Consider the following 24,991-nt stretch of genomic DNA (forward strand, 5'->3'; position numbering starts at 1 on the left):
GGAAACTATTACTAGTATTGCACTACAGTTGAGCCAGGGTGATGCAGAGACTAAAGATGTTGTGGAGATCAGAGAACCATCCCTATATATTTCCATATATGATTGTAAGTAAAACAAATGTGAGAACCATGTTCCTCTACAAGCGTGTGTACAGTTCAGAGAGCGTTTGTCAGTGTGTGTTGGTGTGTATATATAGTGAGTATCTTTATTTGTCTTTTTGTGCTTTCATATCACATTGTTGACATTTGGCTTGGCTGGTTCAAATGGTTATTATTGTATGGTAGGCTATACCATGTGGTGGCTTAATGTAACTTTTTTTAAGCTTCAGCTTGTATTCATGTGCAAAATGTGGGCTGCTCATGGGGAAAAGTAATGATGTTGTGTCAGATTAGATTTAACCAACCAGGACCCAGTTTCTCGAAAGCATTGTTGCTAACCAGTTAGCAACTTACTAAGTTTCCAATGGGACATTGCATTTGTAACCAAGTAAGTTGCTAACTTTGTTAGCATCGATAATGTTGAGAAACGTACCCCAGACTTGTGAAGAGGAGAGTGTTGATTAGGTTTCAACAGTAGACGCCGACACACACCCACAGCAGCAGAGCAGAATTGTGATTGAATTTGCTGCTGAAGGTTTTTTGACATTTTGCAAACATCAGCCATACTGAGGTGAGGCTGTCCACAGGGTGTAAGTGATATATCCAGAGTACTGTTGTGGTGAAGTGGGGGGGTGCAGAACGTGGTGTTGATGGGCAGAGCCGGTTTTACCAATAGGCAGTTGCCTAGGGCCCCAACAAAACGGCCCACTGTAGGGCCCCCCCAACAGGCGGCCCTGCCATGGTAAATGATATAGCGAAAATAATACATACGGTAGGTTTTATATAGCGCTTTTCATGACACTCAAAATAGCTCCAGGGGGCCTCATGTCTATATTTCGCCTAGGGCCCCTAAATTAGTATCACCACCACGGCAATGGACATACAAAAATGACAAATGGACATAAAAGATGGAAAGTGGTTGTGTGGCCCTTACGAAAATCGACCATGGTAAACCATGATTTCATGGTTTGGCACGGTTTTTGGTTTGACTATGGTTTAACTATAAACCGAACCATGGGTTTGCTCTGAAAACTAAACATGGTTTTACCACGGTTTATAATTATTCAGTAGATTATACTTAGTTGCCGCTTTTTTTATCCAACGTACATCAGGGGTGCCGAAGTCTCTGCCCCTTTCGGACGGCTCATGGGGCCTGAGAACTCACAAAATTGGCTGGGTTCTAATAGACAGATCAGACCCAGGTGTTTCCAGATACACCTCACCTTTCCCCCTATATCACACATACAGTATTGTACCTCAGAATATGTAGTGATAACCAATGGTGTGATTGTCGACTTCACTTGTCAAGTAATTTGTGAGTTGTGTGCGTGCAAAACTATGTGATTATTTGGAATACACAAGAGAAGTCGCATGTCTGCAGTGTAGCTTTTAGCCGCGGTGCATCAGTAGCGCTGGCCGCTATATACGCTTGCCTTCGGTCTCAGTTCATGTCAAATACACGAGGAGCACGTTGTAGGTCTAGTCTGTTACCTAGGTTTATTTCCTTTACAGTAACTCCCGTCCTCCCCTGTACTTGTGAACTCGTGATGGCGTCACAATTCAAAGGTCATTTTCTTATTTGCAATTGGGATGTTGAATGGGGAGAAGTCCCCCAAAAGTTGTTGTGGCTAGGCTGACAGCAGGGAAACTTTATTGTTTTCTCCACAGAGGTGGGCGTCAATGAAGCATGATTCCACAAGCACATGGACAATGGACACACACGCGCGCGCGCACACACACACACCCGCATACTATGTTATGAAATTAGGCTATGTTAAGAACACTTCCAGAGTCATCTTTCTTTAGGAATATTGTTATAGTGTGTTCGCATGTGTGTGTGTGTGTGTGTGTGTGTGTGTGTGTGTGTGTGTGTGTGTGTGTGTGTGTGTGTGTGTGTGTGTGTGTGTGTGTGTGTGTGTGTGTGTGTGTGTGTGTGTGTGTGTGTGTGTGTGTGTGTGTGTGTGTGTGTGTGTGTGTGTGTGTGTGTGCACTTAACTTTCTCACAGGAACCCCGGTCAATTGGCGCCGTTTGACAGCCTCCAGAGCTGGTGTGTGAATGTGGGAATGTGTATACACTGTATGTCAGAGAGAGTAGAGAGAGAGAGAGGTTCCATTGGCCCATTGTTTCCAGGTTCTATTATTGGGGGGGAAATCCCCCTTTAGGCAGACCTAGGCAGACCTGAGGACTGTTCTATTCAATGCTAGGAGCATTATGACACGCCCCTTTAGGCAGACCGGAACCTGGTCACATTAGGTGCCCATAGAAACCTATTATGTTGGCATATCTCTATACTTAAAGAATCTCTGCTGTATGTGTATGTGTATTTTGACAGTGCTTTGAGACAACCATAGTTGTGATTAGAGATGCACCGGATCCTGATTTTTAGGATCCTGCCGGATACCGGATCCACTGCTTAAGATCCTGCCCGATCCGGATCCTGTGAAAAACCCTATTATCCTGCCGGATCCGGAACCGGATCTTGGATCCTGTGCATCTCTAGTTGTGATACTGCGCTATATAAATCCTTGTCGTATTGTATTGTATATGCTACAACCCCCCCACCCCCCATGTGCAACTGGCTGTGAGCTTGTATAGTGTGGGTGAATTTTAGCCTGAATAGGCCTTCTATAAATGTGTATGTGTTTTGGTTGATTTATGACCGCAGCTTTCTCATATATAGACATTCTCTGTATGGCTTCATTTCTGGCTGCAGGAGTTTTTTCAGTGACTATGCAGCATTGTTAGAGTGACCTATCTCGTCCATTCTTAGATTGTTACACAGCTTGAAAGCACTAGAGGGTGAAACAGAACAGCCTTTTTTGTAGCGAAACTAGCGGGAAATCTATCAAAACTGTCAAAAGCATGAAAAACCACAGAGAGGAGTATTCTGTATCTCTGTGCTTACGTATTCTCAACCCTGTACTGCTGTCCCATCTTAGCCTCGCGAGCCATCCTACGTACTTCCGCCACTACTGTAGTCTGGCCGTGCTTCTCTGTGGAGTGCCTGGAGCAGTAGAATTTTGATCGCAACGCCCCCCCAGAAAACAGCCAATAATCGAATACGCCCCCCACGTGGGGGCGAAAGGGGGAGGACGCTCGTGACAATGACGTACACATCTGCGCCAGAGCCATTGGTCTGCGCTATGTTGTTGTTGAGTAACTGCCAGCGATTGGGTGAGAGGTGTCCAATAATTTCAAACCATAACTGAATGCAAACTTCCCGCTTCCTACAATCGCTTCAGAGCAAACAAATGCCAGACCATGAATACTAAATAAAATGATAGTTATTATGGGATGGTCAGGACCAGGCTGTCCCATCTGGCTAATTTATAATGTGGGTCACTTTATGGCTCAAAGATTTGGTTTCTCTGTTTTTCTCCTAACTCTCACCTGTACTGCATGCTCTCATTGCAAAAGCAGTCGGTGCCGGATTTTCTTGATAGTGGGTGTGGTCATGGGCTCCCTCGTGCCTCTTTTCCACTACCGGTTTTCTGGTAGGCGTACAGCTCGACATAGCGCGACTCGGCCGCCACTTTTTGCTATTCAATTGGGCATGACACAGCTCAATCGAAGAGCAAAAAGTGGCTTCCAAGTCACGCTGTGTTGATCTGTACGCCTAACAGAAAACCGAGTGGAAAAGAGGCAATAGTTTGGACTTGGTAGGTACACTGCTGTGACAAGCATCACAATTTCATTTTAATCAAGACAGAAAAAGTCTGAGAGTTCAATCAGTTGTAGTTGCCAAAGAGAGAGTTCAGGCCTTGAGCTTGTAAACCACTGTCAACAGAGTCTAATGGTGAGCAGTGGGCAGTCATGGGCACATGTTATTATGGTACTTTGAAAGCAGAATGGATACGGGACCTTAGCCTGATTATCATTGACTTTCCTGGCTAGGCATAAATGGTCTGATAACTCTCAAATTATGTTTGGGAAAGAGTAACCAATTCCTCTTAGTCAGGGGTCTGCTCATTATCACAAAAAGTGTTGGTCTTGGCAAACTGAAACCATTACTGATGGGTCATTTCACGTGAAATCAGACACTTTGGGACCCGACCGACACAGATTTCAATCATACTTGCTGTGCCTGTTTAGTAGCAAGGTAGCACCCCAGAACTGCATTTGTGTGAATCTGACACCAATATTGGGAGAAACAGACTAGCGAAGGTTTACATATGAGGGTAGGACACTATGCATTCAGCCTTGATTATATCAGTCAGTGTAAGTCACAAAATGATGTCTGAGGTATTGTTTGAAAGCTCTTGTCTGGCTCTACAAATTACACACACAGCATGGAAAAACTTATATTTTAAAATGGTTGGTTTCTTGTCTAAACATAGCCTATAAGGTCATAAACAACACCTGAAAATGGGGTGTTTGTCTTTATTCATTTCAGAGATAATGGGACATAAAGGTTGAAATTAGTTGTAATGAAGTAGTAATAGAGTAGTGTCAGGGACAGGGCTGGACTGGCCATCTGGCATAACAGGCATTTTCCCGGGTGGGCCCTGCACCCTCATGGCTGTGGAACACATTCACATGCAGCATGAGTGATGGAACTCAATGTGACCTACCGCCATTCTAAAATGGTGGTTCTAAAAGTGTAAAAGTATTAAGTGATTTCCAGCAGAGGGTGAGCTTTAAAATGTAAATACTGCTTAGAGAAGATGAGCACAATAATATCAACACCAAAAGGGGAGGGGGGAGAGAGGAAAAAATGCTTTCTCTGTAGAGCAGGGATGGGGAACCTACGGTATGTCTCGTTTACGGCCCTTGAGGACAATATAATATCAACATTATGATTTGCAATACCTATAGAAGGTGGGGTCTGTTGTAAAGGTGGCCATCTTCATATGCATGGGTTTTGTTTTCCCCTGGCTGCGCGACCCTGGCTGCGTACAACTCAACCTCTGATTGTTGGAAACCGCTGTCGGTCAAAAAATTAGCTCATGTGGTTGGCTGCCAGTGTCTTGCCCCTCCTCACAACACAGCGTTTATGAACAGCAACAAAAAAACATGTATAGACCTAAAGTGCTGGGGGGGAATCTGGTTTGTGTTCCGTATGGCCCTTGGAGGACTTATACGGCCCTTGGAGGAATTTGAAGTGGCCCTTCGAATGAAAAAGGTAACCCCCCACCCCTGAGGATTGTGTTCTTCTCTCCTGTTTTCATTGTTGACATTCAGGTGCTCACATTGGAGAAACCAAATGTAAAGCTGCCACTCTCAGGGGAGGGTGGGACGTTTCTTTGACATTTATTGACATTTGTACCTATAGGGCAGTTATCCAGCATATCACAGTCAGCGTGGGGAGCCTGGCAGTTATGGCTGCCAAGAGACTGTTACATCATTTATAGTAATGTCTAAAGATTATCCCTGAACTTTTAACCAAACCCAGTGTCTCCTGTTGAAATGAATTGTCCAGCTATAGCCTACGTAATGCCAATACATTGGGTGGATAGGTGAAGCCAGTGAATCTGGCTTTACAGCAAACTTATTTATTTGGATTTATTATATATATTTATTTTATTTGGATTTCATGGATTTCTGAAAATATGGGAGAGACTCATATGCTGTAGCCAGCCTACTTATCATTTCATAAGGTGGACAAAAAAATGCATTTCCTGAATTGCAACACTGGATTCTTAATAGGGCTACGTGGCATGCAATACCTCGATAACGATATTTAAACGGTATTTAGAAACTAATATGTTTTTCTTGTCACTGATTTGTCGGTCTGTGTGGGGCGCATTTGTTGATATTCAGCTAGCGATTGGGACTGCACAGAAATGTTGTACTTGTTCGCGGTATTTAAGTCATTTTCGCGATACGCATATTGCCACTCTTGATACCGTGATTTCGATACATTTTCGATATATTGTGCAGCCAGCCCATAATTCTAAACATACGGAATGGCAAAAGAACACTGCGCTGGTCCGTCTCAGGATGCCATCAAGGCAGATTCATTTGTACCACTAAACTATCAGACTTGCAAAACGAGCGAGCAAGAGTTTGCAGAGACGGTGCATCAACTGAAGGCTTTACATCCAGGGAATCTGCTTGGCTCTGTGCCTCCAGAAGAGCAACTGCTTCTCTGCATTAAAATTTTACCATTCCTCATTAGGAGACCTGGATGATTAGAGAGCTGGATGTCACAGCAGGTGTGTGTGTGTGTGTGTGTGTGTGTGTGTGTGTGTGTGTGTGTGTGTGTGTGTGTGTGTGTGTGTGTGTGTGTGTGTGTGTGTGTGTGTGTGTGTGTGCAGGGCCGCTGAGAGCTTTTGCTGGGCCCGGGACAAAGTTGTCTGATAGGGCCCCCTCACCCAATACATACAATGTTATGGGGACCCAATTCTGGGCCCCCTATCTCCCAGGGCCTGGGGCAACATACCCCTTTGTCCCCCCTTGTCGGCGGCCGTGTGTGTGTGTGTGTGTGTGTATGTGAGAGAGAGAGAGAGAGAGAGAGAGAGAGAGAGAGAGAGAGAGAGAGAGAGAGAGAGAGAGAGCGCATTCTGTGCATCTCACTACACAATTTATCAGCCAAAGACACACCCACCCACCACACTCACGCATGTATGTTCACGCGCATACACACACACGCGCGCACACACACACACACACACACACACACACACACACACACACACACACACACACACACACACACACACACACACACACACACACACACACACACACACACACACACACAGAGCCTTCCAAACCTCCTGTGGGTTGGGAGAAGCAGAGGGCAGAGGATGTTAGTTAGAATGCTGATCCATTTCCTTGACCTTTAGCACGTGATAAGCACAAAATAAAAGATGCCCTTCATTAATTAAACCCAGTATCACACATGGCAGGACCGTGGCGACAGGCAGACAACTTCATGTATAATTTACCCTGTGCTGTCTCTCTGGGAAACAATGGTGGATAATGGCTGACTGCAGCACACTGTCTGGCCAATACAAAAGACGGAACGTAAAGTCGAGTAACTTCTGCTTACCCAGTGTTGCTAGATTGAAAATGCTGAATTATTGTACAAAAACCTCAAAATTATCGTTTTTGGGGGCTTTTTGGAAGGAAATTGTCGTGCAAGACCCAAATTGTTGTTTCAAGGCATCTAAATGAACTGAATGACAACTCTGAAATGATCATGCATTATGTTTTTTGATCGTATGAGGACAAAATGGACAAATTATGGTACAAATACGATAATTATCGTACATCTGGCAACACTGCTTACCCGTCATCTCTGCTGTGCCCATAATCATTTTGGATGGAAAGACATTAGCACTGTGCGGTGGAGACATTAGCACTGTGCGGTGGAGACATTAGCACTGTGCGGTGGAGACATTAGCACTGTGCGGTGGAGATAGGGAAAGAGAGTGTGTCAATAGAGAGAAATAACGGAAGAGATATTGGACAAGACATTTATTCACCCAGAGCTTTGTTTGCTGCACTGGTCAGAGGGATTTTCATTATAGTGCACATTGCAGTGGTGCCATATATCAACAGAAGCAGGGTTGGACTGGGGGAGGAATATAGCGCCCGGGCACTTTTGACTTAAAGGGGCTCCTTATAATTAGTGGCACAGAACTGACTCACCGGTGGGCCCTGCACCCTCGTGGGCCCCTATTTTCAGATTTTAAATGATTATTTAATATTATTTATTTATTTTTATTCATTTTTCTGAAAATAGGGGCCCACGAGGGTGCGGGGCCCACCGGTGAGTCAGTTCTGTGGAGAGATTTTAAATGATTATATATTATTATTTTTTTTTTTATTCATTTTTCTGAAAATAGGAGCCCACGAGGGTGCAGGGCCCACCGGCAAATGCCCACTATGCCAGATGGCCAGTCCAGCCCTGAATAGAAGCCTGCAGTAGCCCTCATTCCCCAGGTGAAGGATATGAGAGGGAGGCCAGCAGGGCAGGGCTGGCTGGGATGAGGTCTGACCCTAATCCGTTTTAGAGTCGATCACAGGGCTGGACTGCTCATCTGGCATACAGGGCATTTTCCCGATGGGCCAACAGGCCTCAGTAGTAGTTTCATTGTTTGTTGTTTTTTTGTTTGTTTATTTGTTTTCCCTCAGTGACCCCCCCCCCCCTCAGTTTAGATGGGCTGACCCATTGGTCTGTCTTTAACACAGACAGTGGACTGATCTAATCATAATATCGTACAAAAGCAGGGGGCTAGGTGAATGGCTGGTCTATGCCAAAAATACCCGGGCTGTTTTTTGAGTCCCAGACCAACCCTGGAGTCGATGCGCTATGCCTGGAGGGAGGCATGCATCACTGGCTGACCATGCCGATGCCGGAGACAAGTCTCACTGCTGAATATTTGAGGGTGTGATGTGGATGAAATGGCAAGTAGGCTACATCTGTAATTTCGAATGCATTGCCCAGCCTGTTTGAACCAGACCTAGGACAATAAGTCTTTTTGTTTCATGCATGCCTGGGAGATGTTTTGGAGACCGTATAGATGTTTCAGCAGTTCTCACAACAGTTTTCCATCATTTGGGGCGTAGGCGTGCACTATTGAGATGAGACGGTGCTAAAGCACCTGCCCCTTTGCCCTACTGGACAAAAAAATGCCCTTTTTAAAGTTTTTTTTTCTAAGCTTTGTCTGCTTTAATATACTATGGTCAGTGTTGACATGATACTCTTGAAATACTTGACAATTAAAAGCGTATTATAATTATGTACTGATGATATATAAAAATATTTAACCATATCCTCTATAGCCTACAAGTTAGCCGGAAGTTCCACATGGAGTCCCACCCCCCAACCCTCAAGCACCTGCCCCCAAAAATGTCTGTGCACGCCACTGATTTGGGCTGACAGATACAGTGAGTCCAATATGTATTTGATCCCTTGCTGATTTTGTTGGTTTGCCTACTAACAAAGACATGATCAGTCAATAAATGTTATGATAATATGTATTCTAATATGGAGAGACAGAATATCAAAAATAAAATCCAGAAATGAACTGAAAAGAATATATATTAATTTATTTCCATTTCATCGAGCAAAATAAGTATTTGATCCCCTGCCAACTGATTACAGTTCCGGGCCCACAGACCAGATGGGCACTTCCGATCAACTTGTCATCTGAATTAAAGACACCTGTACATACTAACATGCATAAAAGACACATTGAATCAGCAGAATCAGTCCATAGTATGAGTGAATCAGTCACACTCCAACCTCACCAGCATGGGAAAGACCAAAGAGTGGTCAAATGATATCAGGGACACGATTTTAGACCTGAACAAAGATTAAATGGGCTGCAAAGCCACAAGAAAGAGACTGGGTATTAATGACCCAGCTGTTGATGCATTTCTTCCAAAATGTGAGGAATACAAAATGACTATCCATCAGCCTGTCTGGGGTTCTATACAAGATTTGACCTTTTGTAGGGATTTGATAATCATGAGAACAGAAAGAAATCACCCTAGAGCTATACGGTATGAACTAGGCAATGATATCAAAGCTACTGACCAAAATCACTGAGAAAACAACTGGTAGCACTTAATGCCACAGAGGTTTAAATTCCTGTAGTGCACACATGGTACCTTTACTTCAGAAGGAACCTGTGCAGTCCCACTTGAGGTTTGCCAACGGACATCAGACTGATTTAGGATATGATAAGGAGGTGCTGTAGTCAGATGAAACCAAAATCAAGATGTTTGGCATTATCACAATTCAATGTGTTTTGAGAAAGAGTACTACTGTCTATGATCCCAAGAACACCCTCCTCACCATCATGCATGAAAGTGGTATCATTACGGTTTGAGGGTGTGTGTGTGGCCAAGGCACAGGACAACTTCACATCGTCAACGAATGGATGGAGGGAGACATGTAATGTGCAATCCTGAGTGCAAACGTCCTTCCCTCCACCACTATACTGAAGGGTGGGTCATTTTTGGATCTCCCAACATGACAATAATACACAACATACAGTCAAAGCAACGAAGGAGTGGCTCAATAAGAAGCATATTAAAGTCGTGAAGTGGCCTAGACAGTCTCCAAATATTAACCCTATAGTAATTCTATGGAGAGAACTGAACCTCCCATTTGCCAAGCTACAGCCACACTCTAATAATGTTTTAGAGATAATGTGCAAAATGGGCAAAAATATGTTCTACTATATGCACAAACATTGTCATCTACTAAAAGAAGCATCTGACCTCAGTGCTAGAAAACTAGGGCTTTGCCACAAAGCACTTTATATTCTTTAGCTAGAGGGATCAAATACTTATTTGCCTAAATTAAATACAAATAAATTAAAATATATTATTTTAAGTTATTTTCTGGAATTTATTTTTTATATTCTGTCTCTCCATGTTTGAATACATATTATCATAAATTAATAGACTGATCATGTCTTTATTAGTGGGCTAACCGGCAAAATCAGAAAGGGATCAAATACATATTGGACTCACTGTATATGGTAAAGATTGAAGAAACAGTGATATTGGTAGATTGGAAGGAGATATATTCTGTAATTAAGATAAACATAGGGGAGAGCAGGAAACTACTGAAACCTTTTTGCTTTTGGGTTTATATCTAAGTATATTTGTATTCGAGAATGATGTATGTTATTTTTACACAGCTAACACGCACATCTCTGCTGTAATTGATTGCAGGAAATGTGTAAATCCTAAACCTTACCATTATTTTACAATTTACACCAGAAGTGAAGGATGTTCAATGTTACAACATACTCCACAGGTTAAACCATTTCGTTTCATTACATTCAAAAATAAATCAAAATTCTGTTGAAGGTCATAACAGCAGTGTCTGTCTGGATGGTATACTGTTTTTAAGAGCTACATAAGCCAGAACGGAGGGGTTGCTTAGTGTACGCTAGCCTGCTGTGTCCCCCTTGATTTATTCCACACTGCATATCAATGTGCTTGCGCGTGTGTGTGTGTGTGTGTGTGTGTGTGTGTGTGTGTGTGTGTGTGTGTGTGTGTGTGTGTGTGTGTGTGTGTGTGTGTGTGTGTGTGTGTGTGTGTTCATATGCGTGTGTGGGTGTGAACTGTGTGAACAGGTGCTATACTTTTGAATTTGCATTTTATGAGTGAGTGAGTGAGATGTGTGTTTTACAGAACTGTGAACTGTGCTGCTAGCTGTCACTTGCTCAGTCGCACTCACAAGTTGTCTGTCTGTCTTGACACCTCAGGCAGCCTGTGTTCTTGTGGAGAGAGAGGCAGTGTCATGTGACCCACAGCTTGAAGTATGGTGATTATTATGAAGTCAGTCAATGTATGATAATTTGTATTGCATATTGAAATTATTTCTTTTGATTTTGAAAAGTTGTCTTACATGATTAAGTTCTCTCATACCTTACTGCATCAGATTTGAATTTGTATGAAAATCGTATGGGCAATGACGATCCTATTTGTTGTTGTTGCTGCTGCTGTTTGTTTGTTTGTTTGATTTGGTGATCATGGGCTAAAAAAAAATTCTGATGTCAACACATCTGGGGAATCTCTGAGAATTCACTGTCTGAGTGGAATAATGTTAATTGATTAATTGTACAGTATTTTGCTTTTAATTAAATACAGACAGAGACAGAGAGACAGGGGAGGATCGGGAAATTACCCCGGCCAGACTCGAACCAGGGTCCCTGTGGGTGGGCATGCAAGCCCAAATGTGGCACGCATAAAGTTTAATGGCACAAGGTTTCGGACGCTCAGTCCTTCATCAAAGTGCAACATTGCCATTAATTGATGCCTTCAGTTGATACGATGTTGTTCTGTTTGCTTTTCTCTTGGATCAACTATCACTTTGTTCTGGGGGTAATTTTCATAAGCCAGCGACTCTTGAAAAAGTTCACCACTGCACCATGGATCTCTTGATTGTCACCTACTAAAGCATATATGTCTACAAAACAAAAAATACACACACAGTACAGAAGCATTCAGCCTGGCATCAAAATCCATTTTCATTGGCTGCACAGGGACAGCTAGTAGTGTTGTGAGATGTGTTGTGATCCAGGATGGAAAATCATTACTATTCTGGCCATGTCTATCAACACCCTTCACTGTGTTGACCATGCTCAGCATGTTTGATTGGAGGGGGGTGGATGCAGCGATTTGTATGTGTGTTTTGTCTATTCGTGTTTATATTATGTTTTTATTCTGTGAGACCAAAGGCAATTTTAATGCTGGCATGACAATAAGGTCTATTCTATTCTTCTATTCTATGTTTGTACTTTGTAGGCTATATGGCTGAGAAAGAGAGAGAGAGAGAGAGAGAGAGAGAGAGAGAGAGAGAGAGAGAGAGAGAGAGAGAGAGAGAGAGAGAGAGAGAGAGAGAGAGAGAGAGAGAGAGAGAGAGATTGTGAGATAAGGCAAGAGACTACAATGTGGACCTCACACACTTGCCATGAGCTGAGGCCAAAGTGGCGAAACACGTCAGATATGTGACTTACTGTATCTTGTGTGGACCAAATAATTGCATATTTTTGCACGCACACAATTCACAAATTACTTTAAACAAGTAGGCCTACACTCAACAACACAGCATTGGTTATCATTAATTTTGAAGAGCATTATATGTGTGATCTGGGGTGAAAGGTGATGTGGATTGGAAGATAGTTTTGATGTGTCCATTAGATCCCAGTCATACATTTTCACTGACAGTCTAGGCAATCTGCCATTAACCTGAGCCATGGAGGTAAGAGTTAGGCTAGTCTCATTGACCATGTTGTATTGTGAAATCTTTTTTTACAAACATTTAAAAAAAAAAGTGAAAGTCCCTTGGGAAACTCCAACTCCCATTGTCATTGTGACACAGCACTCCACAGCACACAAGTGAACTCTGCACACTGCACACAACGAAATTGCATTTATGCCTCACCCGTGCAAGGGGGCAGCCCTCAGGGGCGCCCCATGGGGAGCAGTGCGGTGGGACGGTACCATGCTCAGGGTACCTCAGTCATGGAGGAGGATGGGGGAGAGCACTGGTTGATTACTCCCCCCATCAACCTGGCGGGTCTTTTTGGAGCCATTTGCCTTTGTTATGATAGATACAGTGATGGTGGTGACAGGAAGTACGTGGGAGAGAGAGACGGGGTAGGGTCAGGAAAAGACCCAGGACAGAGTCCAACCCGGGTCACCTGAATATGGAATAGTCACCATTACCCAATGTCAAGTGTATGAGCCTTGGTAGTGTGTCAGCCTTCGTAGTCACGCCCAGTGATTGGATACTTTTTTTGGAACTCTGCAAAGTATCCAATCACTGGGCAAGACTACGAAGGGCGCTTCGAAGGGCGCACACTAGACATTGGGAAACGGCCAGTGTCTTATCGCACTGCGCCACCACAGCACCTCCCCTCCAATATCTAAACCCACTCCTGTATCCTTGTCTGACTGTAGCTCTCTGCAGGAGCAGGAGGAGAACCTGCGTAAACGCCTCAACTACACCACCCACTATACGCCCATATTGAAGGCAGCCACCTTTAAAACTGACCCTCGCTTTAGGTCCCCTGAATATAACTTAATTTTTAAGATTCCTCCGCCAAGGACGCTGCTTGATACATTTGACTATGTTACATCCTAAGTCTTTCTGTCTTGTTTTTGTGGAGTCCCCACAATTCAATTTCTGGTCACTAGAGGGCGTCTAGATAGTGAAGAATCTTTTGAAAAGTCCTGGTTCCGGTTCGTGACCCGGATCATCACCAGAATTTAATGACTTGTTCCTTGGGTCATTACTAACAACTCCACAAAGTTTCGTCCAAATCAGTTGATTAGTTTTTGAGTTACCCTGCAGACAGAATATTTTTAAAAAGTCCTGGTTTCGGTTCGTGATCCGGATCACCACCAGAATTTAATCCCTTGTACCTTAGGTCATTATCAACAAACCCACAAAGTTTCGTCCAAATCCGATGATTGGTTTTTGAGTTATGCTGCTAACAGACAGACAGACAAACAAACAAACGGACAAACAAACAAACGGACAAACCAATGCGAAAACATTACTTCCTTGGTGGAGGTAAATATATCATATTTCATGTGAAGCTGCATAACATTAAAATTACATCGGGGGCCGAATAAAACGGCCTCAAGGGCTGCAAAGAAATCCCCTGATCTAAACCCATTCCTCGCTAAGCCCCCCACATTTGGGCTTGCACGCCCACCCACGGGGACCTCGGTTCGAGTCTGACCGGGGTCATTTCCCAATCCCCCCCTGCTTCTCTGTCCCATTCACTTCCTGTCACCATCTTCGACTGTCCTGTCAAATGGCATAAAAAGCCCCTAAAAATATATATATTTAAACCCACTCCTGTATCCTTGTTTTGACTGTAGCTCTCTGCAGGAGCAGAAGGAGAACCCAGGCCGGACTCGCACCCGGGTCGCCTGAATATGGCACAGTGTCTTAGCGCGCCATTGCGCCACAGCACCTCCAGGATCGACCCCTTTCTAACCCACTCCTGTGTGCTTGTCTGACTGTAGCTCTCTGCAGGAGCAGAAGGAGGAGAACCTGCGTAAGCGCCTCAACTACACCACCCACAAGCTGGAGCAGCTGGAGGCCGAGTTTGACTCCACGCGGCAGTACCTGGAGACGGAGCTGCGCCGCGCCCAGGAGGAGCTGGACAAGTTCATGGACAAACTGCACAGGTACAGGTTTACAATGTGTTCTTCTCACCCACTGCACAGGTACAGGTTTACAATGTGTTCTTCTCAAATGCAAGGCCAGTGTCCTTCCAAGCGTAGCAGCCTAATTAGTCACATCCAGTGATTGGATACTTTTTGGTGAACTCTACAGAATATCCAATCACTGGGTATGACTAATAAAGGGTATCCAATCACTGGGCGTGACTAATTAGGCTGATACACTTGGAAGGACACTGGCCTTGCATTTGAGAAAGACCCAATGTGTTCTTCTCACTCACTGCACTTGCAAAACGTGATAAAACCAGGGGTCTTCACGTACGGCATTTACACATCTGTCAGTCGCGTGCACGCTGTCAAATGAAAGCCAATCAGAAGGGAGCCATTCTCATCTCCAATTGGCTACAACGGCTCCCCTATGGGTCATAGAGCCGTTGTAGCCAATTGAAGACGAGAAACGCGGTCGGGCACAACATCGCCCTGTGTTTCGCTAAGTTCGCGCACAGGTAGAGTGGGATTTATACGACATCCGTATCCTGTAATTGACACAAACGCAAGGGGGAGAAGGGGAAGGCGGTCGATCATACTCCCAACGAAGCTGCAAGAAGTTCATTGGAACAGCGTTTGGCTCAGTTTGAGACACGAACAATCAAGCAACATTTTCAGCCCAGAATGCATTAATGACTGCATGCACAGATATTTGTCTTGACACCTCAAATGTGGGGTTACATGCCGCTATTCCGACACTGATGTCTATTGTCTGAGTACCGGCACGTTTCCCACCGAGATATGCCATGTCTGTGGTTTGTGCTACGTTGCTCAGCTTTTAGCAGTTTAGGGAACCCTGCAACCCTAACCAAATAGCGGCATGTCGGATGTCGGAGTAGCGGTATGTCGGAATAGTGCACGGTCCCCCAAATGTGGCTATGTGACATTTGAGATGTGCCTAAATGAGATGATGTCACTAAAAGGCGAGGAGTCAATGGCACATGACCCAAAAACACGCAGGAGCAAGGCGTACAGAACCGTTGTTCACACACCGCTGTGACAGTCTTGTCATGATGTGTGAGCCATGCATGTGTGCATTTTACGGTGAATCTATGGAGGCATTTGGTCCAGTTGAACAATTTTAATAATTGCCTGCTAGTTTACTAGCCCATCAGTATCCATTATTGTGTCTGATTTTGACAGCGAAAGCATTTTAGAACATCTTCCTACAACAAAACTGAATGCTTTCTTCAAGATTGTAACAGCATATCGTCGCTGTCCAACGAAAACCACTTATCTCCACTTCTCATTGTTTTTTATGTATTGATTTATAAAACCACATTTTCAAAAAAAAAAAAAAATGCAAAATTAAAGTTGGCTACTAAATTATTTATCATACACATATACCCATGGAGACTGACCAGTAGTACTGTCTTATATTTTATTATAAATAAAGAACGAACATAAAAAACTAAAAATAATAGTGGAGATAAGTGGTTTTCTTTGGACAGCGACGATTTGCAAGCCTGGAGAGAGTAGATGCATAAAACCACAGTCCCGTCCTAATAGGGCCATTGTCTCCACTGGACCCTGACTGCATGTAAGTCCCTGTTGGTTATTATGGTTATAGTGTCCATTGCAAACTGACGTCCCACTAATAGGCTATACAGCTTCAACACTAGTGAAGAGCAAAAAGAGTTTTCACTAACGAGTCTAACAAGGTGACTTCTGTGTCTTCTCTTTTCTCGTAGGGTCCAGAGCAGCTATGCAGCCTTGCAGCGGATTAACCAGGACCTGGAGGACAAGATACACCATACGGTGAGGAAACCCAATGATGCGGCCGCCTGCGGAGGGGAAACTCAGTGGGAGGCTGGGAGACAGCAGGGGTGCCATTTAATAACTTGGAACCTGTAGCCAGAGTTTCAGAACAAAGAAAAAGGGTCAGAGGGCTTCGGCGTTCACTGAAGTTTTGGCGAAGGTGCTCTTTGGTTATCCTTTACGAAGGATCCATCCAAGTCAATGAAAAAATATATCCAAGGCACTCTTCTTCTGGGTTAAAAAGCTTTTAATAAACAGCTAGTTCTTAACCGTTCTACTATGAACTAGCTGTTTATTAAAAGCTTTTTAACCCAGAAGAAGAGTGCCTTGGATATATTTTTTCATTGACTTGTATCCAGTGTTGCCAGATTGGGCGGTTATCCAGCCAATTGGACTGCTTGGGATGGGAGAAACGGGAAAAATCTGCCATTTGGAACTTGGAACCTGTATCAGCCACTGACACATCAAAGATAATTGTAGTATCCATCAACCACACAATAGAAAGCTAGACATGAACTCAAGAGTGTAGACCAGCCAATTTAACCAAAATTGAGCCTTAGCAGGGTATTTCTTCCAATAACAGTGTGCTTTTCTAATGATATTATAACAAAGACGTATCATACAGTATCTGTGTTTTAATGTGCAAAAGGAGACCACTGTCTTTTGAAAATGATGATGTCACTACCCCTTCACCTTCATATCCACATTATGTTAAAATGACTTCAAACATCAAGCAGCTGTTGTGGTATCATTAAGCAGCACTGTAGGTTTGTGCTGTGAGCAGCACTGGGTAGGTTACACTAGTGCAACCAGGGAAGCTGATAGAGGGGGGACAAAGGGGTCACTTGTCCCGGGCCCAGGGAGAGAGGGGCCCCAGAATTGGATCCTCATTACATTGTATTGATTGTTATAGGAGCCCTTTCAGATGTCTTTGTCCTGAGCCCAGCCAAAGCTGTCAGCGGCCCTGAGTGCAACACCCCAGATATGGAGCGAACTACGCCACTCCTTGCTTTCATATGGCTAGCTGCAGGCGAAAGGAAAGGGACCAAATACCTAATGAGGCGCACTGACTCAGGTCTTAGAAAAAAATAAAAAAAATATTGATAAAATACATATTTAAAAAGTCTGGCTTCCACAGTCAGTTGTAATGAGGAGCAAAATAGGAAAATAACCAATACATCAACTAAAAAAAGAAAAAGTAAATATCTACAAAGACACAGGCGTGGTCAGGAAGAAGACTGCTGAGCTTGAGGCGGCGAACCACCAGGGAGATGCTAGGGCCCTAAGAACCCCCATGGTGCAAACACACATGCTTTGTTGCACACTGGAATTTACACTTAATGTTACACACTTGGATTCATGCTTGGTGGTACACACTTGTTTTGTAACATACTTGAATTCACACGTCCTGTTACACTACGATTCACGCTTGGTGCAATAAGGGCAAAATAGGCTTCACACAATAACACTGGACACCCTTCAATCGTCAAACAGTGCAGAAGATAAAAAAAATAGCCTTTCACTGTAGTCTCTCACACACACACTTCAGTAGGCAACCCTGTACTCCAGCAATGTACTGTATGGTCACAGGTAATAGAAATGGACGAGACAAATAACATATAGCTAGAAAAGAAGAAGAAAAAATAAACCCACTCTAGCCTGCAGCTACAGCATTCAAGGCTGTTAAGTGCTGCACTACAATGGAGTTAGCTTGCAGAATAGAGGGAAAAAATGCAACACCCAAGGATATATTAAAAACAAAACATAGGAGAGCAGTACCACATTACATTCACAAACACCAAGAGTTGGTTGCACAGACCTAAAAGTTAGACACACTTAATGAGTAAGACTTGAGTGTCCATTCATTCACCAAGTACAGCACAGAGAAATAAGTATGAGAGCATGCTATTTGACTGTTCTACTGAAGACCCCAAGGGATTTTATGGTTCAATATCATCCGTAGCCTAATCAATGCCAACCCTAAACCCCAATTAGTGACACAAGACTAACACATCAAGGGAAAGAGAGTGAGCAAGTGCAATGGCCTACACGGTAAACTAGGACATTCACATTATTTTTCATGCATGAATAGGTGGACTTTCTCCATTTCTGTCATTTAGAGTTAGGCCTACCGGTTATAAACAGCTTTAGCTGCAACACTAAACTTATTTCTAAATATTCATGAAAAGATTCAAATTGTAAATGGGCAGCGTACATTTTGAAAATATTTGACATAAATCACGAACTGGGCTGCACATGTGCTGTGATCAGTATACTCAGCACAAACTACTGCTCCTAGCTGCAATTCTTTAAGGACTTAGGTCAGAAAAGGTCTGACCTTTAGGTCTGACATTTCCTGTCAGCCGAGAGCTCTTATGTAGCCTCTTGGTGCAAATGAGGGCCAGCGGGCCTGTTCACTATTTGCTGAAAATACTCAACCACATCATAACAACATTGCTATGACATTACAGAGAGCCTTAAGTAACATATTAAGATATAGCCATTACAATGTTGGTGACAGTAAAATTATAACATAAGGAGAAGCACATATACGTATGCATGCTGTATGCTATCCACACATACACTCAGGCACACTTTCTCTCTAAGGCACAAGGTCAAGGTCGAACTAAACGCAGGTCTTGAGGAAACCGTTTCTCCAGCTTTGAGTGAGGGGGGGAAGGCAGGCACAAGCTATTGGAGCTACATAACAACATTTGAAGAATCCCACATCTGTGACGATACTGGGTATCCGATAATGGTGCCCTCACGATCCGATTCGATCACGATTCGGGAGGTAGCGATTCGATTCGATCCGATTCTATGTGATCCGATCCGATCCAATTCTACAATGCATTGCAATGCATTACATTTCTACTGAAAGCAAAGCAAATGTTTAATCAGTTATGATGAGGCAATACAAGTAGTCAGATACTGAGCAACAATTTATTGGCTGTTTCCTGTATCAGTCTGTATCTGTCTTGCAATGTTTTGAAGTGCTTTTATTTAATTTAACATTCATTTGCTCCCGAAATATCCATGGAAGTAATTGAAACTTAAAAAAATTGCCGGATCGATTCTGGAACTTGGCGGATCGATTCTGGATCGTCCATGTCCCGCATCGATTCGGATCGCCGAATCGATCATTGTTGACACCACTAGTATCCGATCTGACTTCTTTATGCAGATGATTTAACTCCACACGTTCATAGAGGGAGCAGAAGGGAGCCTGACAGACAGAACGCAATATTAATGAATGTTAAACAGAATGGCAATTACTTTCCCGCCTATTCGGTTCTATAAAAGGAAGACAATTGTGCTGTACTAAAGAACTCTACACACTGCTTTCGTCTTTCAATATCCGGTCTCACATGAGCAATATTAATTTAGTTTAAAATGGGCTGCAGAGACCAGATGAATCAAGCAATTAAAATTGCCCCTGCTTAGGCTTAATTTCACCTTTTAAGGAAAACAATTAATTAAATCCATCTAATCAGAGTAATCTATGCATTTATTGACTTTCTCTACTCAACATCATCCCTAGTGTCTTCTTCCCACTTCTTGCACAGCGCTACAGTGCCATTAAGATTTGGTCTTCCTTTAACCAGAGGTTTGACCTAGGATAGATTCAGCCTGAATGAATTAGTTGTCTTGTCAGTCATCAAATCCTCTTTCACTCCAAAAAGAAATTGCAGAAGTCAAAACCTGTTTTATTTCTTAGATAGACTAAAAATCTTTGCAACACTCAAGCCAAAGTCCTTATGAATAACTTGATGAATAACACGAGTCAGGTCTGATTCTGAATATCAATTTATTTCCATTGATTTATCTGTCATCTATGTCATGCATAGGCACACCCACGCACACTTCAGTGCAGAACAAGTGTGCCCTTTGTGAATGGAATATTAAAATTGAGTTTTCAAAAAGCATCTTTTCACTAGTTGTGAAAATAATTTGCCAGTATTTACCAGTATTACTTATTATGTCCAAGCTAGCATATACGTATCAATGGACCATATTGGACCAGCTGTGACCAGATAATTGGAGGATGAATTTGCGTCAGCAGACTCAGAGAATGGCTGGAAGAACTGGAGAAATGTAAAACGCAATGATTTAACTCAAAGGGAGGTGGAAAAGGAGCTTAATTAAACTTTCAGTGACTAAGGGGTTCACAATGAGAATATGAAGTGCCTTTCTAAAATAGATTCAGTAAGTATCACTGACTTGTACAGGGCATCCCAAAAACATATACACGCCTTATATCTAGGCCTATGAAAAGTAGGTGTTTCAGGTGAATTCATGTACATTTCAAAATGTAATAGAAATTACAGATATCACATTAATGTTTTGTCACCACTTGTCGAAACTGTATGCTATGAGACCTGAAACGGTCACTGAACGTTCAAAATTCCAGTAGAATCGTGCAATTCGCATTGCCAGCAGGCAGCGTCTGGACCAGAATGGATGTCTCTTTTAGAACAGGTGGTGACATTGGTGTCACCATTTCTGGGAAATTATATGCATTTTAAAAACCACCTACTTCACAATGATTTAAAGTTTGTACTCAGTTTTTAGGTATTCATTTGTAGGCCTATTCATTTTCCAGGTTTTGTAGGCAAACAGGTTCTGTACACAAATTAAGCACTATTGTTTCTTGGGATTTTTCCATCTAAAAACCGAATGCATTGTCTATGGGTCTCACTTAGAAGCAACACCATGAAGAGGAGAAAGGAGCACTCAGCCACGAGATCATTGTCCTCAACAATCACCTGATGGAGGCCAAAATCACCATTAAAAAGCTCAGAGAAGACAATGTAAGTATGCCTGTACAGTACACATACTCCTCATGCAAGTTAGGTGGTTCACAGGTTTATTGGTTGAGTGATTCGGGAACCTGCAGAGGATTATTAGGGGGATCAATGAACCAATGTGTTCATATACCTCCTCCAGTTGTTTGTCCGTCCTCTGGGCTGAGGTTTTGAGTGTAGACACCATTGAGGGCGTCTCAATTAGTATGCTCACCTAACATCGAACCCTCCATTCATATCGGATATTCTGTGAACCTGTGTAGCGCTATTCATGCCAATGGGACACTATAGAAACAGCTCAACACTCAACGCGGAGAACAACATAGATAGCCTAGTGTGCCTTTGTTTTCAATGGGACTGCTCATGACCCACTAGTGAAAATCAGACCCAAGTTCCATTTCGTAGTAGCAGCATGGGTTAGAATGGAGTCAGAACACTCCCTGTCTGCGCGCTGCACAGGACAAAATGATTTGGAGTGGAATCTGTTGGCATGCACACACCTAACTTTCCCTGACAGAAAACAGATGTAATGAAATGCTTTCTATATACATTGTGTAAGGGAAAGCATTTGTTTCAAATTGGGATATGCTGAAAATGTTGTCTCTCTTGACGCCTTGAGATGCCAAAATTTATATTTATATTTTTATATTTAAATTTTTATTTTATATTTTTTGCCCTCTGTATATGGTAAAAGGCAGTAATGGGACCAACGTATAACCTGTATGAGTGACAAGCCTTCAATTCCTCTTTTGTGTTTGTTTTTATTTTATTTTGTGTGTAAGTCCTGTTTTTTTTGTCCTCTGTTGTGTGTGTGTATGATTTGTAAAAAGAGAAAGGAAGAATGTAAGATTTGTTTGACCACAGGAAGAACAGTGTTCCTGTAAAGGAAAAAAAAATGATGTGCTGTCAATAAAGCAGTCAATCAAGCAATCAAACTCGAATGTGATGCTATTTTCATTGTTTTCAAATGTTAGAATCCTTGACATTTTAATGGTCACTCCTTATCTTATCCTTCTCTCTCCCATAGGAAGTGTATCGCAAGGACTGCAACCTGGCAGCTCAGCTTCTGCAGTGTGGGAAAACTCATTACCAATCGCACAAGGTATTGGAGGTAGAACTAGAGCTACATATTTGCATTGAAATTGCTTAGTTTTCATATTGGTGCAAATTGGTCCATTGGTCCCTCGAGATGTCAACTATTCGTTCCTTTAAAATTATCCAATATCTTTCTCTCACTCTTGTTTCATACATTTTTCTTTCTTGACAGTTGTTATTTTTCAATCTGATGGCTCTCTTATATTCACACGAACAGTTGTTTCACCGGTCCTCTGCTCTGATCCTTGCCTGGTTACCACAAGTGAGATAAGGTCTGTACTTGGCCATTATTTATGACACCCTGCCCTGCTCTCTGATTGGACAGAGACACTGTAAATGTCGGAATACTTGGCCATTATGACACACCCGACCCGCTCCCTGATTGGACAGAGACAGGGGCCATGATCTGGTCCGTTTCTGAGCAAAGCTTCCATACTGTCTTTCAGATCAGAACGATTGTGTAGAACTTAAGGCAGTATGGGAGTTCCCCAGGTTGGCTTTTGCTCTCTTTTCTCTTACAGCTCCCAATTGACTTCCAGGACCGTCTCAGCTCCCACATGGAAAAGCATTGTGGCCACAGTCGTGCGGTGGCGGCACTGTGCCACTCCCCGTACTCCGACACCTCCTCCGTGCCTGCATCAGTCATCGGCAAGGTCCTGGAGAAGCCAGAACCAGGAAGAATCAGCCCACGGACACGGTCGCCGAGCCCACAACATCCGGATGTTGACGTGTTCAGGTCCTCCATGGACAGAAGCGGAATCGGAATCGGGGAGGGCAGCACCATCACAGGGGGGCTGAGAGGAGGACAAGGACGAGCGGGACGAGGAGGAGGAGGTGGAGAGCAACTCCAGCAGCGGCACAAGATGCCGGACCTATATAGCAGCGACACGGCGCTCTACTGCCCCCTGGAGGACCGGAGGCGTGAGCGCTGGCAGGAGCGGAGGCAGAGCATGGACATGCAGGGAAACGAGGCCGGCGGCTTGCAGCTGCTGCACGCTCAGAACTCCACCGACAGCAACCCCGACGACGACGGCAGTCTGAGTAGTAGTGGGGTTGTGGAAGTCGGGGCGGACGGGTTTCTCTCCTCCGCGTCCTCTGCCTCTGGAGTCTTCGGGTCCCACCGCCATCACTCCTCACATCCGTCCTTCCACAAATTCACCCCCGCTGGATCGCTGCCAATGTCCAGCTCGTACTCCGGTTTCAGTGCTACTTCCGATGAGAAAGCTGGGTGTGGCCTGGGCCTGGGCCTGGGCGGAGCTCTCTCCTCCTCCCAGCAGCTTCTCCACAGGGACTGGCGGGAGGCCGGCAGCACGGATTACCAGCGCAAAACGAGCGCATCGTCGTACGAAAGGGGGAGCGGGCTGGGGTTTCAGAAATCGCGCAGCTTCCAGCACATGGGTCAGCTTACTGGCAGCCCACAGAACAACAGGGGCGGTGTGCAGATCAGTAGCGCCGCCGCCCCTCCTTCCTACAGGCGCACACCGTCATGCTTCAGTGAGCCCTACCACTCACCTCACCTCCCGCCCCGCAATAACGCTGTCTTTTCGTCATCAGACGCACTGCGGCCAGATAGCCGGGAGAGCTACGGCAGCAGCAGCAGCAGCAGGGTGGGGGTGGGCGTCCGTGCCTGTGAGGAGGATTTAAGCCGACGCTGGCGCCAGCTAAGCGTGGAAGAGCTCAACGCCATCTCCTACCGTAGCCCTGGTAGCAGCGGTGGTGGTGGTTGTGGTGGAGGAGGAGGAGGAGGAGGAGGAGGAGGGCAGAGTGGCCGTGTGTCGCCCTTCAGCTTCTCAGAGTGCCACTTTGCAACAACAAGCCCCACCAAAACCAAGCTGGGGCCCCTATACAACAGCCTACAGAAGGGTGATGACTCCGTCTTCCTGGGCCGCACCGTGGAGCCCTTCTCATACACCGCCGGTGTCACAGCTGCCGCACCCACGTCGGCTAGTAGTCCGAGGCCAAGTCCCGGCCCCAAGCTGCCTCCTCGCCGGCAAGAGAAGAGAAGCCTCTACAGAGCATCGAAAGATGACAGCCAGGAGGAGTTGGAAGTAAGCGTACTCCATTCAGCGAGTTCGAAAAACAATAGGGACAGGAGTATGAAGAAGGAGTGTGTGGACGTGGACGCGAGTCCGAACAGCTCAGCAGAACCTAGTCTGCACCAAAGCCCCCGAAACACCTCAGCCTCCTCCTCCACTCTGCATCACTATAAACGTCCTCTCCTGCCACCCCCTTTACCCCCCCAACGGAAAACGCCCAGGCAATACCAGAAATTTGGTACTACAGGGCTCAGCCGAAAAGACAGTCTGACGAAAGCACAACTGTATGGGACCCTGATGAACTAACAAAGCTTAGCCATGTGTTTCAAATGAACTGGGGAGACTTTGGGGGGTGCCACGGATAGCAAACAAAAGTACTAAAAGAGTGTTTCATACCCTCATTCTCATGCAGATGAACATTTCCTCTACCTTATAAAACAAACATTTATCTAATGAAACACCATCGTGTCAGTTGCCAAATAGCCAGCATGCTAACAGCAGGTTTTAAAGGGACACTGTGCAGGAAATGGTCAAAAA

The 24,991-nt window shown here is 44.2% G+C and overlaps 1 protein-coding gene across 1 annotated transcript in view; it reads left to right on the forward strand.

Annotated features, from left to right (window-relative positions):
• The window catches only part of LOC134434825 (brain-enriched guanylate kinase-associated protein), a 25,311-nt gene extending 320 nt beyond the window's left edge, over positions 1–24,991 (forward strand). Inside the window, exons 2-7 of the mRNA XM_063183442.1 lie at positions 14,554–14,718; positions 16,452–16,518; positions 21,222–21,329; positions 22,351–22,434; positions 22,940–24,113; positions 24,174–24,991. Of these exons, the coding sequence (XP_063039512.1) occupies positions 14,554–14,718; positions 16,452–16,518; positions 21,222–21,329; positions 22,351–22,434; positions 22,940–24,113; positions 24,174–24,760 (2,185 nt within the window). The 3' untranslated portion in view covers positions 24,761–24,991. The remainder of the gene's footprint in view (positions 1–14,553; positions 14,719–16,451; positions 16,519–21,221; positions 21,330–22,350; positions 22,435–22,939; positions 24,114–24,173) is intronic.

This window comes from Engraulis encrasicolus, chromosome 19 (genome assembly GCF_034702125.1).
Source record: "Engraulis encrasicolus isolate BLACKSEA-1 chromosome 19, IST_EnEncr_1.0, whole genome shotgun sequence".
NCBI lineage: Eukaryota > Metazoa > Chordata > Actinopteri > Clupeiformes > Engraulidae > Engraulis > Engraulis encrasicolus.